General features: G+C 36.6%; 1 protein-coding gene across 5 annotated transcripts in view; it reads left to right on the top strand.

Annotated features, from left to right (window-relative positions):
* Positions 1-18,757, top strand: part of AQR (aquarius intron-binding spliceosomal factor) — a 60,441-nt gene that overhangs the window by 30,662 nt on the left and 11,022 nt on the right. For 3 of the 5 annotated variants that reach the window (XM_075151752.1, XM_075151754.1, XM_075151755.1), the window contains exons 20-30: positions 321-410; positions 1,642-1,883; positions 2,751-2,894; positions 3,479-3,548; positions 6,176-6,286; positions 7,875-7,984; positions 10,621-10,756; positions 12,456-12,665; positions 13,472-13,609; positions 14,497-14,568; positions 18,285-18,472. In XM_075151752.1, coding sequence (XP_075007853.1) covers positions 321-410; positions 1,642-1,883; positions 2,751-2,894; positions 3,479-3,548; positions 6,176-6,286; positions 7,875-7,984; positions 10,621-10,756; positions 12,456-12,665; positions 13,472-13,609; positions 14,497-14,568; positions 18,285-18,472 — 1,511 coding nt within the window. The remainder of the gene's footprint in view (positions 1-320; positions 411-1,641; positions 1,884-2,750; positions 2,895-3,478; positions 3,549-6,175; positions 6,287-7,874; positions 7,985-10,620; positions 10,757-12,455; positions 12,666-13,471; positions 13,610-14,496; positions 14,569-18,284; positions 18,473-18,757) is intronic. The other 2 variants (XR_012673898.1, XM_075151753.1) reach the window with 1 other exon arrangement.

Here is an 18,757-nt window from a genome sequence, read left to right as displayed (position 1 = left end):
ATTCTCCCATCCCTAAATCATCTTAGTGGCCCTTTGCTGGACTCATTCCAGTACGTCTGTGTCTCTTGTCCTGAGAAGCCCAGCATTGGACACAGCGCTCCAGATACAATCTCATCCATGCTGAGTAGAGGGGAAGAATCAGAACCTTTATAGAGGTTGACTGTTTAAGCAGGAATGATGACCGCATTACTTTGATTCCTTGAATGGTACAACACAAGCAGGAAAAGGGCAGAGAATTCTACCCTTTGGAGCTGGATATGCAAATGAAAATTATCAGAATAAAATTTCTTACTTGGTTTTGGCTGACTATTCTTCACAAGATCGGCATTTGGAAGGTCTGTATTCTATCCTGGTGCGGACTGCTGATGCGCTATGTTTGCCATCCATTTGTGTCCATGTTTGGTGGCATGGTAAGTTGGAGGATCTGGAAATCAGCGCAGGTTTCATATCCTGTGTTTCTTCTGCTGAAGAGCAGATGCATGATGTCCTAATGCCAAGTTTCAAGTAAGGTGGTTGTTGAAGACTTGCCACTGAAGTAGCCCTTTGACAGGAAGACTAAAGTTCAGCTACCTGTTAGTTAAAGTGCATACCGTCTGTGTAAGGCCAGGGTCTGGAGCATTGGTGTTTTCATGGGAGGGGGAAAGGGGAGAAAATACTGGCATAACCACAGATGATTAGAGAAATTAATTTGGGGGTGAAGAGCAAGCTTTTGGAAGGAAGCTTTAGCTGGCTGCAGGGATGAAACTTACAGGGTTGAAGGAGAAACCTTAAGCTTCACGACGGTGTTGAATTTATTAGATTTCTAAAAAGAACTGCAGCTAGGTTTTAGGCTGAGGCATCCATTTGCCATACAGTTGTGCATTACACTAAATATGTTTTTTGTGCTGGTCAAAGTAAAGAGTAATTGTTTTAAAATGCCCTGTGTCTGTAGTCTTCAAAAAGCCTGACATAAGGCTTACCATTTGCTGCTTCCAGAAATTGATAGCTCAATCAGTATCCACAAAGCTGAAATTTTTTAGAAGAATATGTATGTGGAAACATGTTGGGGACTCTGTGGAGTCATCAGTTGTCTTGTTGGATTACTGAATTTAAGTGGGGAAAGAAAGGGTTGAGAAGCAAGGAAGGTGCACTCCAAGATTGTACATAGAAACCAAATGTGTGCCAGGACTATGACCACACAGAAGTTTTAATGCATTTTTTTGGTACAAAAAGCATGACCTTGTGAAAATCCTGGAGAAGAACCTCAAGCAGAAATATGTGTAGCTATTGACAACATATGAATTGTTCGCTCATTGTTAAACTAGGACGATAAGCTAGGGCCATAGCAGACACTTTATTTTGTTTATAGGTTATTTTGAACTATGCCTTTTTTTTTTTTTTCCTCTGAGTGTTCTGGAATGAAAACATTACTGATGATTAAGGTCCTCTTTACTAACAGGATAGTTTAAGAATTATATGGTTTGACACTGGTGTTTGCATATATACACCATGTATATTGACTCAATCTAACCAAACACCTATTGATTAAAGACTGTTACATGCTAGCATCTTAGAATAGACTTGATTAGTCTTCAGTATGTCACTTTCTTGGTAAAAAGTCAATCTCTCCAATCATACTTTATCTATTTTTCTAATTTGCAGGCTGTTCTGGAGACTATTAGGAATTTGATGAACACAGATTGTGTGGTCCCTGACTGGCTGCATGACATCATTCTCGGATATGGAGACCCAAGTAGTGCACACTATTCAAAAATGCCAAATCAGATTGCAACTCTGGATTTTAATGACACTTTCCTGTCCATTGATCACTTAAAAGCTAGCTTTCCTGGATACAATATTAAAGTGACCGTTGACAATCCAGTTCTGCAAATACCCCCCTTCAGGTGATCTCAAAATTTCAAGTACTCCTGGTCTGGTATTCTTGCTGAAGTGCATTGTCAGGTGGAGTTGAGTTCAGTGGTTGAAGGGAGGTGCTCTTTCTTTTAGGATAATATAAAAATAGTCTGAAGGTATCAAGACAAGATACCACACGTAATTTCCCTCAATGAACTAGTGTTCATTTTTAGTTCATAGATTAAAATACAGATATTCCTCTTTATGAAGAGCTGTTGCTCTTCCTACTGCTGCATTTGTCCTGTAAAGAGACTAAGAGATTATTGCTGTTGAAGATGTCTGTATTGTTGTCTCAAGATAATTGGATAGCCATTGGTATTCCTTCACGGTGATTTGTTTCTGAATTAAAGTAGAGAAGCTTGCTAACATATGATACAGAGAGCTATAAAAAAAATTGAACTGGGAGGATAAAAGGCTTCATGTGTTGGAGCAGTTTAGAACATTGACATATCTTGTATGTAAAAAAAAAAAAAAAGTGCATCAGTTCTAGAACAAAATCCAGTTATTACTGCTGAACAGACAGTGCTGGTGGCTTTCTGTTATAACTTTACTCCCGTCCCTTCCATTTTTGTTTATGAACCCTTTGCCTTCAGTGTTTTCCAGCTCGCTCTCAGCACTGCTCCTGGCTTTTCAAGCTATGTAAAGGGCACTTTTGACATACTTTTTTCAAATATGCTTTCTTAAAATCAGCTTCATCATTCCTTTTCCTTATTCTCATTACTGCTTTGTTGTCTGCAATTCTTTTTTCCCTATTGTGTGAAAGTTTGTCTTAATGGTGACGAAAAAATCTTTCTGTATAAACTTCTGAGACATCATAGTGAATGAGTTGAAATGTAATCTTAAATTACATGTCACAGGATAACTTTCCCAATAAAGGGAGGTAAAGGAAAGAAAAGAAAAGAGGATGGGAATGAAGAAAAACCTGAAGAAGCTAAAACACTGATTGTAGAACCTCACGTCATTCCAAACAGGGGACCATATCCATATAATCAACCAAAACGGTAATAAATAGATGAGAACTTATTTACAAATGGTAACACATGCATAGCAGTTCATTTTCAGAAATACTTAAAAATAGTATTGTTGGTTATAAATGAAATGTCATTTTGATTTCATTACCACAAGAAGATTTGAATATGAGACTGTTTTGGTTTATATTTAAATCAAAACTATTCTATTATCCCCTCTGTTAAAAAATTTCCTTGAAGAACAATGAGAAATACTGTCTTTTAGTATTGTGTCAGGATTTTGAATATTAGGAGAATCATAATAAATAATAATAAATAAATAATTTTACATCATTCTCAGCAAATAATAACTAAAGACAGACAATCTTTTAAATGGGATGATTTTGTTGTCACGTAGACAACATGATTTACTGTCTTGTTTAGAAATTGCACGATTGTCATGTCTATAAAAGAAGATAGTTGTAATGATGGTTTAATTTATATAAAAGTTTGCAAGCATGTAGTTCTGGAGAAACATGTAGCTAATTAATTTAAATCAAACTTTTTAAAACAATTGATTTTATCAAAACTGTTGGCAAAATCTATCAATTCTCTGATCTTGTTTTACTTTGTTACAGCAATACTATTCAATTTACCCATACTCAGATTGAAGCTATACGTGCAGGAATGCAGCCTGGGCTAACTATGGTAAGGATATTTTTAAAGATTTTATACACTTACTTATTTGATTCTGGCTTTAGGTACATTCAGTGAAATGCCAGTGAAATGCCACTTCTGTAGCCTTGCTGAGGTCACTTCTATCAATAGTTTAAAAATACGAAAAATAAACATACAAAGGTTCAGCATCCTCCCATCTTCAGAAATCATACAGAAACACATTTGATCTCTATATAACTGTATCCTGTGTTTCAGTGGCTGAAGACTTTCCACGGCAACCGAATTTACTTTTTCAGTGGTTGGATTGCTAGTTTTAGACTGTAAAGCTTTTGCCATGTCTGTCATTTTTGGCTGTTTTAAATTACTTGCATCATTTTTAGTTTGATCTAACTCCATTAAAGGAAATGAAAGTCATTTAATTGTCTTCAGGGAGTTTTGTTCTGCTGTCTTGTGAAATGTACTGTGCTATCCTTTATATCCTGCTGACTTCTAGAACTAAGAAATTACAAACCAAACCAAAGCTGGAGATCTGTTATGAAGATAATTTTTGATAAAGACCTTTCTGCAAAGGTCTTTAAGGTTTACCACTCTCAGTTAGAGTCTGACTACAAGTACCTGTCTCCCAATGAAGTACAGTCTATCTTGGTAGTGACTCAGTGGAATATTTGAATGACTTTCCTCTGATATTCTTAATTTTTTTCTTGGTCTGTATAGGGAATAACACTAATTTTTAGGGTTTTGTATTGGTATTCATTAGTACCATACTATTCCTCCTCCCCTTCCTCCTTATGTTTTACCACTCCCTGTGCACTCTGTAGCTAGCACACAAAAGGTGCATGGCAAAGGAAAAAATAAACTTCAGTGGAATTGTATGCCTTTTGTCCCTGCCTGACTAGGTGTGCTGAAATTAGTAGTGTCGTAAATGTGTATAAAAGTTGCCTGAGTTCTTGGCAGTGTTTTTGAGTATGGTATGTTTTCTAGTAGGACACAGCAGAACTTTCTGCTTGTTGATAGAATGTCAAATTTAAGGTTTATTTAAAAATCAAAGCTCTTTTTTTGAATGCTGTGAAAATGCCACAGTGATGCTTTAAATTTGGTTATTAAACAATGTTGGAAAGGAATTTTTGGAATGATTAGAACTGCTGGTTTTACATAATTAGAGTGTTTATCTAAGAATACCCACACCAGTGTATAGGAGTATTGTTTTCTATCAGTAGTATTGTCAATAGAAAAGAAGATTGGAAAATTAAAATCTTTATTACCTTTTTGTAGTATATAATTAACACACAAAATACTAGAGAGGGGGTCTCTAAGTTACCTAGAGGTTTTTTTTGTCTTATTTTTTTAAATAGCATTGCATACTGTTTCTTAGTATCATTTAATATTTGTTGAACTATTAATGACCTTCAAATGCAAATGTATAATGCTTTATAAACTACCATCTACCTCACTTTTGGAGGGCTTTAAAGAAGAGAAGTAACTTCCTGTGCCTGGAACTCCATCAGCGTTCATAAATATTTGAGAAGATGGTCATTATATAATTTGAACTTTTCTACTAAAACCGCATTTGTTGATTTTTAAGAGGTGTTAGAGAATGAGAGTCTGTTAGGTGAAAAGGGAAAAACAATGACAAAGTCAGCTTTTTGGTTTTGAGGGTGTATTTCTGATTTTTTTCTGTTTGTTTTTTTTTTCACTCGCCCACTTTTTTGCAAGGAGAGAAGGCAGACTGAGAAAACAGTTACGTAATACAGGCCTGTTTTATTTTCTCTCAGTGTGTCATGTATTTCTGTCAAATATTTTTGAGAAGTACAACCCTACTTGCTTTTGAATCCAGTGATCAATGAGATTCTTTAAATAAAGCAAGCGTAATTTCATAGCAATTTGTAATTTTATGTGTAGTTACATATGAAACCTGCTCTTCTGTGCTTCTTAATGCCGAACAAATTACTTTGAGATGCTTTATAATACTTGGATGCCTTTAAAATGTCTCAGGTGTCAATTTTTGAATGTGGTTGGTATAATTGAGCCTATAAAAACATTAACTGTCAGTATTACTTCTGTATCATCAGTTGTAGATTTTTGAGTAAATAAAAAGAGTGGTCTCTCTTTTTCTCTTCTTTATATCTGCCTCACCTTATTCTTTTTCACTTGTGTGTTTTGATGCTTTTTCCACTGTTTCCTCTGTGTTTAGCCAGCCCTGAGGCTGAACAGCCTTTTTTCTCTGAGGAGGTCTGTTTTCATGGGTTGCAAAACAGAATAGTATTTCATATGCTGGATTAGCATATTCCTCTTAGGCAGGAATCTCTCTAATTAATCTGAATTAGTCTTTCAAGATATATTGTATCTGTTCTTGAAGTTCACAAAAGCCAGCAAGTAATTGCTGGATTACTGTATTCCTTTTAGGCAGGAATCTGTCTCAGCATTGGGCTAAGTCTTTCATGGTGTATGTACGTGTTCTTGAAGTTCACAGAAGCCAGCAAGCAATTATACATGAATCAGAAGATTTTTTTCTTGTTAATGTATGATGTCAGTGTCTTGTGAGATTGTTCTGCTTTTTTCCCAACTGGCTATATTTCTGTATTGCGCAATATTCTGATGAACTGTGTGTTGATTTTCGGTTTTGATTTTTGTTTTTAATTTTTTGGTTTTGTTTTTAGGTAGTAGGTCCACCTGGTACTGGAAAAACTGATGTAGCAGTCCAGATAATATCCAATCTTTATCATAATTTCCCAGAGCAACGAACTCTTATAGTTACCCACTCTAATCAGGTAAAGTGTCAGTCATGTATGAAATTTTCCTGTAATTAAAATCAAGAACAGCAGGTATTGAGATCAGTAGGTTTGGGATTGCAGTTGTCTCTTAACAATGAAAACTTGAGTTGGCGTGTGTGCAATTTTGCCAGTTTCATAATGTGAAATTAAATTTTTGAATTTCAGATTTGTAGTTCTGAACTATTTATCAGAAGTTTTCAATATATTTAACTGGTTGGGGATAGAAATTAGGAAGTGTTTTGAAAAAGTGTCTGTGCAGTTCTTACAGTTGCACATACACTGCATGCATGCCAGATTTTTACTAACTAACTTTCTCAGACACTGGTTGCTCTGTGCTTCGTGCTTCTAAGGGAAGGCATGAAAGGTATCATGGCCTCTTCAGCTGAATGCTTGCTTCCCATTCATAAGAGATGGAGTCTAGCTGCTAATTCTCAAGCATATATAAAATAATAATAATAATTATAATAAAGATAAAAGTCTTAAAGATTCTTACTTTAAAGCTGCATCTGGTTTGGAAGGATTTGTTTGGAAACCAGGGTCATCTATTTCCTGATCTCCCTGATTAGCCTATCGTATCTCAGTTATGAGCTATTTTAACTGAACATACTACTTCGAAAACATTTCATCTTTGTCCATCAAAGCAAGATCAGGCACTTTTATGCTGTTGATCAAAGAATGGTGGATGGGGCTTCATTTTGGTGAGGAGTTACAGTGGGTTGCGGGAGAGTTAACAGGTAGTGAAGTTGAGAGAAAGGGTTCAGAGCATGTCCGTTGGGGAGAAAAGGAAAGAAATAATTTGAGGCAGGTAGGAGACTCTTCTTACCAGACAAGACAAGACTTATATGAGAACATAAACTTGAAATTGTACTTCAGGAAATGAACTCAGCAGGTTCATTCCCGATGCCTTGACGCTGTACTTTAACATTTTTGCATGACTTCCAGCTGACTTGAAGTACAGGTGGAGCTTGCTCATGTTTATTCTTAGTTTCATAACTTGATGATCTAGTGCTTACAAACTTACTCCTTTGAAATACACTGAATTAGACAGTTGATATTGAGCTGTTAGAGAATTTAAGAGTTTAAGGCAGGTGATATAGCACACCTTGAAGTTTAGTGCAGCAAAATTTATTTATCCATATGGAGTAGAGTCACAGCACCTGCCAATCAATACCAGATCACGCTCTTCTAATGTACAGTGAAAGTTAAATGGTTTAAAGTCATCTAACAAAACCAATGTTTGCAAAGTATGCTTCTTGAGACAGTTTTATAAACTGATAGCTTTATCAACTAAACTAACTAGGTGATGGAATCAAGTTTTAAAATTGTTTTAAAATTATAAAATAAAATTAAATTGTATTAGATTGTATTAAATTGTATAAAGTATGCAAATACAAGAGTTTTAGTAGGCTAATGTCCCTGTTGTCAAGATTAAGAGCTCTAGTTTCAGTATTAACTTCATGTTTGCTTTGGCTTCCATTTATACCAAAATAGGTATAATTTCCTAGCTGTAATTCTTCAGTTTTCCCCTGCAAGAGCCTCTGAACTTCTAAAAACTACCTTTTCTCCTGTTCTTGTCAATCTTTAGGCCTTGAACCAGCTGTTTGAAAAAATCATGGCTCTAGACATTGATGAGCGCCACCTCCTGCGTCTGGGTCATGGAGAAGAGGAATTAGAGACAGAGAAAGATTTCAGCAGGTGAGAAAGGAGGTGCTAATGATAAACTCCCTTGCATAAATATCATAGCAAGTTGTATGTGTTGAATCCATTCTACCTCCCTTGTAAATGAGCAAGGAGCTGTGCTTCACAAGTTTTACTTTCTCATATTACTGAATCCCAGTAACGCAGAGTGCACTTGTTTTCAATACAGAGTTAAGTAATTTTGGTTCTTATTCAGTAGAGAAACTGTGTTCTCTTGAGACTTCAAAGGCAGAATCAGGCAGTTGCTTGTTCACAAACTCAGCTGCCTGAATAAAAGTAATTTGTTATATTCTGGGCCCATACACATTTTAGAGAATTGATCTGTTTCGTGAGAGAAAGTTGAATAATAAAGGTAGGTTTTTGCAGTTACGAATTTTCTGTGCAAATGTGATATCACTTCTACTGGCATGGTGAATATTGCATGCATAAATATAAACATGAAATTAAACTTACTGCTTTTGATTCTTCAGAATATTGCTTGATTACAAAGTTGCTTATTTCATTGGTAAATAACACATTTTGAATAATACATACATAAGGAAAGCTATCAAACTCTGTATCAGTACAAAGACTTAAGAACCTGATCTTGTAAATACTTGTACATTTGTTACGTGTTAGTCCAATTGACGTCAGTAGGATTACACACATTCATAAATGTAAGTGGGGGTATAAGGGTTGTGCACTGGAAATAACTGAACTGTCCAGTACTGGATTATTGTAGCAATACTTTGACTTCAAAAGCTGTAGTAAAAATTATATATAGTCACTAGAAGTTACTCACATGTGCATAGTTGAGTTTCATTTAGCAAAATAAATACCTTGTGATTTTTTTTAAATTTGAGTGCTTTGACATAGTCAAATTATTCCAGAAATTTGATAGCCAAAATCTTAGTGAAATGATGCCATGGCAGATCTTCATTTAGTAATATTCACGTTTAGTATATTCTTTGAACAGTAGCGCTCATAATTAAAAGGAGTTTTCTTTGAGACACTTTACATTGTATATTTTCATTCTCTTTCAGGGTAACTCCAGACCTACAGGACATTACTGCAAAGTCCTATGGGTTCTGGCAGTTTGGGAGGGAGGGATAAGGGTTGAGGAATATATTTGAAGGTGGGCTGCACTAGTGTGAGAAGTTTATTTCACATATGCCTTTTGTTTGTTTTTAGGTTGCTTCTGAGTTCATGCTTTTTCTGTGTCAGGCTGCTTTAGAGGGCACAATACTGCTTAAGTAATTTCTACTGCTTGCAAGCTTAGTGTTCCTTTTTTACTCCCTCTGCAGGCACAGCAAAGTGGGGCTGGGGGTATAAGAACATAAGGTGGAGAGGAGCTGATTAAACTGGTACTGTCACTTAAACACAAAGGGAATCACAGCTAAAGAAAATTTTTGTAGCAATGAACAAATACATAAAAGAGGGCATATGACTTCAATTGTGAGAAATAAGAGGAAGTTGGAAGTGGGGGGGAGGGGGGAACCAAACAACTGGTTTCAGTCACTTGTAATTATAATGGATTAGTTTTGTTGAAGAAGAAAATACTATCTAGTATTCCAGGAATCTTGACTGTCGTAGTTCCTGAGGATCTTGTTTTTTCCAGTTGTGAACAATATCATATTCAGTTGTGTCTTAGTAAATTCAAATCTCCAGCTTTAACTACTCTCACCCTTTTAAATAAGACAATAGAACCCATTGTGATTACCAGGGATTGCATCTTTTTAATTTTTTTCTGTGCAGAAAGCATATTTTATGAATAGTAAGTTTAATAAGAACTTGAAATTTAGCTTTTATTCACATTTGAGCTTTTAACTATGTATGCATTTTTAAAAGAAAGTGTCCTGTTCCTCTCATTTCTTTAATTCCATCCATTTATACCACTTCTTAATTTGTTTTCTTTTTTAGAAAATGTGATACATTGATTTTTGTTTTTCTTGTACTGCTTGTGGGAGGGCGGAGTGCATGGATTAAGGAAACTGATTTATAAAGGAAAAAAATTGGTCTTGAATTGGGTAAGAGGAGGAAGAATGAAAGGAGTAAGGTTAAAAGCTAATCAGTCATAAAAGTTATTGAACAGGCAGCTGTGAGTACGGGACTTCCTATGTGTGGATGTAGACCTGTGTGTTATGGTGGGCTAAGCATTATTGCAAGACATTTTGTATATTGCCAGAGGAAGTCAGCCTTACATATTGAAACTTCAGGTATAGGTTGCATTTATGATGGTCCATAGACTTGTATAACTTGCTTATATTTGTGTAACATGTAGTGTACCATAGTTCCTAAACAGTACATTGGAAGTAATGCTTTTCTGCTTTACAGGTACATTATAAGAATGTTTTACTAACACTTATGAAGCTTTTGTTGAAGTGATAAGATGGAAGGAGCTTTTTCTACAGTAATGGCTCTTGCATGGCTTTGTAAATTATTGGGACTCAACTGATAGAAATAGACAGCATGTAGCAAATTCTTGCTTTTTGGAAACCTGGTAGTAGTTGTGAGGTTTTTTGCGGGGGGGGCGGGGGCGAGAGGGAGGGGGTGGTTTGGGTTGTTTGTGATGTCTCATTGTGATACTTAAATGAAACAGTTTTGAATTAAATACATTTAAATACAAATTATGTTATATTTAATCCATTTTGTAGGTATGGAAGAGTTAATTATGTGCTGGCTCGAAGACTTGAACTTCTACGAGAAGTTGGAAGATTGCAAGAGAGTCTTGGAGTCCCAGGAGATGTTTCTTACACTTGTGAAACAGCTGGCCACTTTTTCTTATACCAAGTAAGGACTGAAATACTTCTACAGAGACTGTGTGACCTCAGTATGTTACGAAACAGTTTGTAAAAATTGGAGTGAATTTTTCAGAATTGAGTCTAAAAAAACCACATTTTCTTTGGTGGTTCAAAATACAATAACAGCTAACGCTATAATTGCAACATTACTTACTTGTATTGTTTTAAATCCCTCCTGATGACTCACCAATTGAAAGGCTATCATTGCTGCTCTTCATGACTGCTGGCAGAGATTCTAACCTGAAGTTTCTTCTTCAGATAGGAAAATCTGTGGGCTGCTTTACATTTTGGACAAGCATTAGAGCAGCTACTTGATGATCCTGCTAGAAGCTTTTATGGTGTTAAAATGCCAGTGTGAAATCAGATGCATAATATACAAAATGGTGATTTCCTGTATATTGTATGTCCTTCGTTTCCCTTCACGTTATTTTTCAGTGACATGGTCTACATTAGCAATTAGTGTGGCTTAAGCAGACTTGTAGAGGGTACTTAGGATCAAATGCATACACTGTATATGTTTTTACAGAAGTTACTCTGGGCTAGCTATAGTGCGAGCCTAAACATTAAATGGTCATTAGGTGTTGGAGAGTTCTAGGAGCACTACTAGAGCTCATCTTCTGGTTCAATTTCCTCCCAAAGGAATCCAACTTGGAGGTGGAGATAATCAAGAGATTTGCTTCTCTGTTGGGTTTATGTGGCAAAGTTTTGGTAGCGAGGGGCTGCAGGGGTGACCTTTGTGAGAAGAGGCCAGGGACTGCCCCGTGCTGGACACAGCCAGCTCCGACGGACCCACTACTGGCCAAAGCTGAGCCCATCAGCGACACTCGTGGCGCCTCTTTGAAAACATCTTTGAGAAAAGGTCAAAAAACACTGTGCAGCATCTGGGGGCAGAGTGTGTGAGAAACAACCCCACAGACCAAGGAAAAGGAAGGGCAGGAGGTGCTCCAGGCACTGGAGGAGAGATCCCCCCATAGCTCATGGAGAGGACCATGGTGAAGAAGGTTGTCCCCCTGCAGCCCATGGAGGACCGTGTCGGAGCAGATACCCACACTGCAGCCCATGGAAGACCCCATGCTGGAACAGGTGGATATGCCCTGAAGGAAGCTGCAGCCTGTGGAAAGCCTATGCTGGAGCAGGGGAGAAGTGTGCGGAGGAGGGGGTAGTAGAGATGCGGTGTTATGAACTTGAATGACAAGCCCCATTCCTCTTGCACTGCTCAGGGTGGGGAGGAGGTAAAGAGTAGGGAATGAAGGAGTGAAATTGAGCCTGAGACGGAGGGGGTGGAGAAGAAAGGTGGTTTTGGTTTTGTCTTTGTTTCTCACCATCCTACTCTATTTTTAATCCACAATATGTTAAATTAATTTTCCCCAAGTCAAGTCTGTTTTGCCTGTGATGGTACTTGCTAAGTGATCTCCCTGTCTTTATCTCAACTCATAAGCTTTTCCATCTTATTTTCTCCCCTGGTCCTGTTGAGGAGGAGTAGTGAGGGATGCTGGGTCGGAGTCTGGCAGCTAGCCAAGGTCAACTCACCACAGCTTCAAAAATCTCATCCTGAATCAAGGTCAAATGCTAATTTAGACATACCTTGCTTTTGTGAGAAATTTTTTTTTTAATACTATGTGTGTAAGACCTTGCCAATGACTGTATGATATAAAAACATGTCAGTATGACACTTTTGTTTGCCATAGGTAATGTCTCGTTGGGAGGAGTATATCAGCAAGGTGAAAATTAAAGGTGGAAAATTGCCAGATGTAACAGATGTCTCCAGTTTTTTTCCATTTCACCAGTATTTTGCAAATGCTCCTCAACCAATTTTCAAAGGCAAGTCCTATGAAGAAGATATGGAAATTGCTGAAGGGTGTTTTAGACATGTTAAGAAAATATTCACTCAGCTTGAGGTAAGACATGTAACTATTAAAGGTAAGTGGATCTGGCTAATCCTATAAAAAACTTTACAGAGTTCCAAAATTCTCCTTTGCCCTACATCCTAAAAGGAGTATATACTTCTAGACAGCTTCATTAGCTTGCAAGGCAGTCAGGTGAGAATTTCTACCTTTGAGTAATATAGGCATGTTTTACAATAGGGACAAGGGTATAATTTGTTTTATTTTGACCTTAGGAAGCAGCCGTTCTGCGTGTTAGGTTACTGGCATTGGTGCGCCTATCACTGCTCCTCTGATCCTCACAGGGTCTTTGTATTTACAGTGAATTGCCTTTAATCAGATAACCTAGAAGTAACTTAAACAGATTATCTTCTATTTTTCCCAGAATTGCTTGAGAGGCTTTTAAAAAGTTAGGGTAAAGGTGATCTGGGTATCATTTGGTCATATTAACTTTATTGGTCTTTCTAATACTGAATTTGATGTGATGTTACACTGCAGTAAAGTAGGAAACAAGAAGATGTAGTAAAACAAAATTTTGGGGGATTCTGAGGTGGTTCCTCAGAATCAATTGAACAATTGTCTGTAAATTTATATATGCACACAGGTTGCAGAATTCTTGGATGTGTTTTTAAAAGATTATTTTTCGAAATATTGTTGTTTCCAGGTTTAGTATAAAAAAAAAAAAAGATTCAGATGGGATTGTTAACAATAGATACCCTCATAACTTTCTTGCCTAATTATATTAAGAAGGTGGCCAAATAGTTTTATAAGCAATAATTTTTTGTATTCTGACTTTCAAAATTTTCTTTTCTCTACTACAGGAATTCAGAGCATTTGAACTTCTCCGCAGTGGCCTGGATAGATCCAAATACCTGTTGGTGAAAGAAGCAAAAATCATTGCCATGACTTGTACTCATGCTGCTCTGAAACGACATGACCTGGTTGAATTAGGTTTCAAAGTAATAATTATACTAGTGTTACTACACTAATTGTTTTTTGGGTTTGGTGTCCACCCCCTGCCTTGTATAAACCTTTTTATCTTTCCTAAAGCTAGGCAACTAGATTATTTTGAGTTGCATTTTTTACCAGTATGTTTCAAATTGTAATTTTACTGAAGAAAAATTTAACTTCTGTAAGTAAAAGATGAGATCACTTTTAAATTATTGTATATACAAAAGTGCTTAATAGTGCATCTCTATTAAAAAAAAAAAGTTTTGCCATATTAGATGATGAACAGCAGTGATATGATTGAGTAATAAAATAAAGGCAGAACTGGGCAAAAAACATGGCCTTTATAACTTTGTTTACCTAAAAAATGACTAATTTGAGGAAAAAGAACTATGATGCAATGCTGTTTTCATTCTGCAATGTTAACCATAGGTATTCATTTAATACAAACTTTTATCTGACAAAAACAAAACAAAAGCCCACCACCAATAATTCTTTCAGTATTATTTTTCTCCTATAATGCACTGTATTGGATCACAAAAGTGCTCCTTTTCTTCAGTGCAAAGATACCAAATCAGTTTGCTCAGTTGCAGAAAGCTTTTCTCTTGCAGATGAATTATGGCATATGGGAAGCACGTCATGTAGTTCAGTCATGGATTCCTTCTAGATGTAAGCTCTGACTGGTACAGATAGATCAGCCATTGATGTAGTAGGATTTCACCCTCTGACATGGATTTTTAGTAATACTGATATTTTGCCTATAAAGTAAAATCCTGCTGTAACTGTCCCACCCATCAAAAACCGAATGAGTAATTGATGCTTTCTTTTGGTAGGCTGAATAACAGCATCAATTTGTATTACTTGACTGATGGACATCTCTTTACTTTTTCTTTCTTAGTATGACAACATCTTAATGGAAGAGTCTGCTCAGATTCTGGAGATAGAAACCTTTATACCTCTCCTGTTGCAGGTTAGACCTGAATTATAAAATTTATTACAAAAAATGATAAATGAAAGTCTGTGTTCTTGAACAATATAGAATATTAAAGGGAAAATATCTTGTGCAGAAAGTAACCTAGAACTGATATTTGCCATTTGAGTGGACAGTAAGAACTTTCACATTGTTCTACATTAGTTGTTTATCCTGATTTTTTAATATTGTGGAGTAAGCTAATAAGTTTTAAGTATGTTGCTTTTATTGACTAAATAGTAGTATTAGCAGGCTTTCATTCTGAAAATAAAAAAGTGAAGGTATTTATGTAAACTAGGTCCTGGCTTTGTAACTTTTATTCTTTCTCATTTAATAGTGATTATTGCTAATTTTAAAAATGGTTAAAATTAATACTTCTTATTAAATAACAGGTTTGTTTCCCAAGAACGTAAGGCTTACATAATTGCTTTGTGTCATACTGTCTGCTTGTGGTGTTTGGTCAGTTTCAGTCGGGAGTAGCAGAAATTGAGAGATACCAGGCACCTACAACTTTCAGGAATACTGGAGCCAAGTGGAGAGGAGACATTCTAATTGATGTTACAACTCCACAGAAAGAAAAGAAACGGTTACTGGTTCTACTTCTGCCCAATAATTATGCACCTTTTGTCTAGCTAATTGGTAAATGTTTAGCCTAGAGTAAACTGCAGGTTGTACTCTTTGGCAAACCAACCGTTGGTAGATAAAGGAATGTAGGTGTGATAGAGTTGAATGGAAGTCTTGCAGCTGGAAAGGTCCTGCTAACGCAGGGAAGGAAAGAGGGAAACTGAAGCTAATGTGGCACAGGGGATATTTATAGCACAGTCTTTAGGAAGCCAGGTAGCAATGGCTCTGTAACATAAGGGATTGTTGTAATAGAGGGCCAACACTACTGCTTTTAAAGTTGAGTATCTTTCCCTAAAGTCGTTTACTCTGATCATTCTAAACTCAACACATTCACTCAGACTGTCTTGAAATTTTTTGTGCCTCCAGTGAAGATTATCTGTGGTTGCTTTTATCAACCTGAGCTTGAGATGCATCACTTTCCTCTTCTAAGAGCTAGAGGATTTCATAAGTAAGCAAAATGTGCTTCTCGCACATCTGTGGCTCTGTTATCTCTGTAATTGCAGATTATCACGAGATAAAATTTCACCTCTGGAAGTGAAGTATGGGCTCCCTCAGGGACTCTGTGCAAACTCTTTAGCTGTGGGAAGTCAGTAAAACTGAAGACACTCTGTACTGTTGATTTGGTTCTTACTCTAGTGGCTTTCTGAAAAATACACAGTCTGCATTTGCTCATATTCAAAAATTAAGTTTCCTTCCAGAAGTTTTGCCTGGGGCAGATATTTTCATTGAAAAGCAATAATTTTAAGTCTTCTAGAAAACCACATCCAAGCTTTTGGGTATTCATTCTAAAAGAAAATTAATCTCAATTGAAAAAGGTGTGATAGAAACTCCATGAAATATTTGATATATTTGTAATTGCAGCTCATAATTTTTCACTTTACTCTTTAACAATGGAGAGTAGAATACAATTGCAGGAAAGTAACTCAGTATGGGCTTAGTGCACAAAAGAATGTGCATGTCCAAGTTAACCGTATTGCTATTAAAGCCCAAGTTCCTGTTCTCAGCTGCTGTTTAATTCTGTAGGTTTTTAAGTTTTGGGGATATTAATGCAGTTCTTTAACACCTTCTCGATGTGTTCAAGACTGAGTTTTGATAATTGTGAGCAGGTAGGCAACTAATTCACCCTCTAAACCCCAAATACTGCCGGAACTCTGAACAGGAGCACATATTTGTCCATCTTGTTTGGGGTGTTTGGAGAGCAAACCTCTACTGGGTGAGGCTTCTCAGAAATCATAAACCAGTGACAGTCAAGCTCTCTTTCCCTTTCACTTATTAGTTCAGCAATTATAATAATGCAATGAAATACACTTGGTTCCTTTCTGTCCTGCAGGCTTAGTGAATCCTCACTGTAGTCTTTAGAACAACATTCAATTTAGTTAAACCTGAAATACAAGATTTCTTCTTGCTGCCTAGTTAGATTCCCCTGTCAGAAAGGTATGGAGGCATAAGTTGTCATTTAGGTGGCTTCTCCTGCAATTAGGTATTTAAATCTCTGTGCGTAAAGACAGGTGTAATACTTTAGGCTGTTGCTTTTGCGTTTTGGCAGTCTTGAATTTAATGTTACAACATTGTATTATAGTGCTGTGTAATGAGTAAATCCTGCGTGGCTTTTACCATGGTTTTCATTGATAATGAAATTACTATATTTAATGAAATAAGCATCTTATAGTGTTTTTCAAATGTTTGAATGAGCATTGAATAACCAGATGCATCAGGCTGGTGAGGGGAAATATATGGATATGAGCAATGTAGAAGCTGAAGAGTTTTGTGTAATTAAAGCAGACCTTTTTACCATAGAGCCATATTCTGGGGGATATTCCATGACCATTCTTACAAGAGCTATCCAAATAGTCCTTGAAAATGGAGGGGTTTTTTTAACAAGACCTAAAGAACTAGGCTTACAGAGTAGTAGTACTTGATTTCTTGCACTTGCAATTGAGAGTAAGAAATTTTTAAAAGCAGAGTTCTTTGAAGGGCTCTTTGTCTGAGATTTGAAATTTCTGATAAGAGCAGAATGATTATATAGAATGCTTGGTCTTCTCCAAATCAGTAACCTTTTTTCCCATGCCATTGAAAATAATTTTCGTCCCCTTACTTTCTTACTAAGGCATCTTCAGGCTTGATGAGCCGGCAGTCCAGAGTTCAGTTTTCCTTTCTTGCTCTCTGATCAGAGGGAGCTTCAGCGCTCTTCCACTTCAAGTGCCAAGAAAAGGAACTCTAGGCTCTGTTTTGAATAGTGCTCCTATGGGGAGAGGGAGATATCACAGGAGTGTGTAAGAAACGAGGGTCTGAATTGTAAAACTGGCAGGTGGAAATCTTCAGGATTCTAATTCCTGGATAACGTTACCCACGCATCTGTTCCTTTTTTGTCCCTGTATTACAATGTTCCTTCATGAGCTCTGTCAGTATGTAACATAGGTACACAAAGGATGGTGAGGAACTGGAAAGAGAGATACCAAACTGAAGAGCAGTCAGTCCAAGAGCCAGGGTGAGGATTAATTAGAGGCACAACCTGGTCATGGAAGAGGCCATGTGGGAATTCCAGAGGTAAACAGGTGAAGCACATGAACCAGAGAGACACTTGAAAAGCAGGCTCAGTTTGTGCCCCAGAAATGTGAGCACTAAAATTGTTTCAGATGCTTCAGGCACTTCATATCCACTATCTCAGAATCCAAAAAATCATGTTTGAAAGGCTGTTCTAGGGTAACAGTACTGTGTAGAAACCAGTTTTTTTACTACTGTAACTTCTATTATTGGTTCTTCCTTTTGTCCTCTGATAATATGTTACTTTTGGCCTTTAAAACAATGTAATATGATATTTATCCTGATGTTTCTCTACTGATTTTAATAGATGAACTTACCTGTTGCTTTATAAGAAACAAGACTATTTAAAATACTACTCCCTTTTTCTGGTAGTAGATTGGAAAGAAGCTCGTAGTTGTCTTTAAAATGAGCGCAGTTCAGTGTAGCTTGACAACAAATGTTGAAATTTAGGGCTTAGACTAAGACAGCCAATTTGACTATTAATGTGTTGTAATTGAGTGCCTCGATTATACTGTAATAGTTATAATTGAGTAATTGTTTAATTCTAGAACCCCCAGGATGGATTCAGTCGTTTGAAGCGGTGGATTATGATTGGTGACCATCATCAGTTGCCACCAGTCATTAAGAACATGGCTTTTCAAAAATACTCCAACATGGAGCAGTCCCTCTTTACACGGTTTGTTCGTGTTGGAGTGCCAACTGTTGATTTGGATGCACAAGGAAGAGCAAGAGCAAGGTGAGTCAAGAGAAAATGTCATGTCTAGCTTGCAAGAAACTACCAGGTTAAAGATTGGAAAAGCACGCATAGCATTGGAAACTTTTTTCCTGTTGTTATGACAGGAGTTTGCAAAACTAATTTAGTTGTTTTGTTCCATTTGTTTCAGCTTAGACTAGGAAGTCAGATTGTACTTCGCTGAAATGCAATCAGTTTTACTTCCTTTTATTTTTATATAGTAGTACTCTGCTACTGTATGAGTACTTTAATGAAAATGCTATTTAAAGGAATTTTAATATTCTTAAG

This window comes from Calonectris borealis, chromosome 5 (assembly GCF_964195595.1).
Source record: "Calonectris borealis chromosome 5, bCalBor7.hap1.2, whole genome shotgun sequence".
In the NCBI taxonomy this organism is placed as follows: Eukaryota; Metazoa; Chordata; class Aves; order Procellariiformes; family Procellariidae; genus Calonectris; species Calonectris borealis.
The sequence above is the reverse complement of the archived record's forward strand: the minus strand, read 5'-3'. Positions and strand labels throughout refer to the sequence as shown.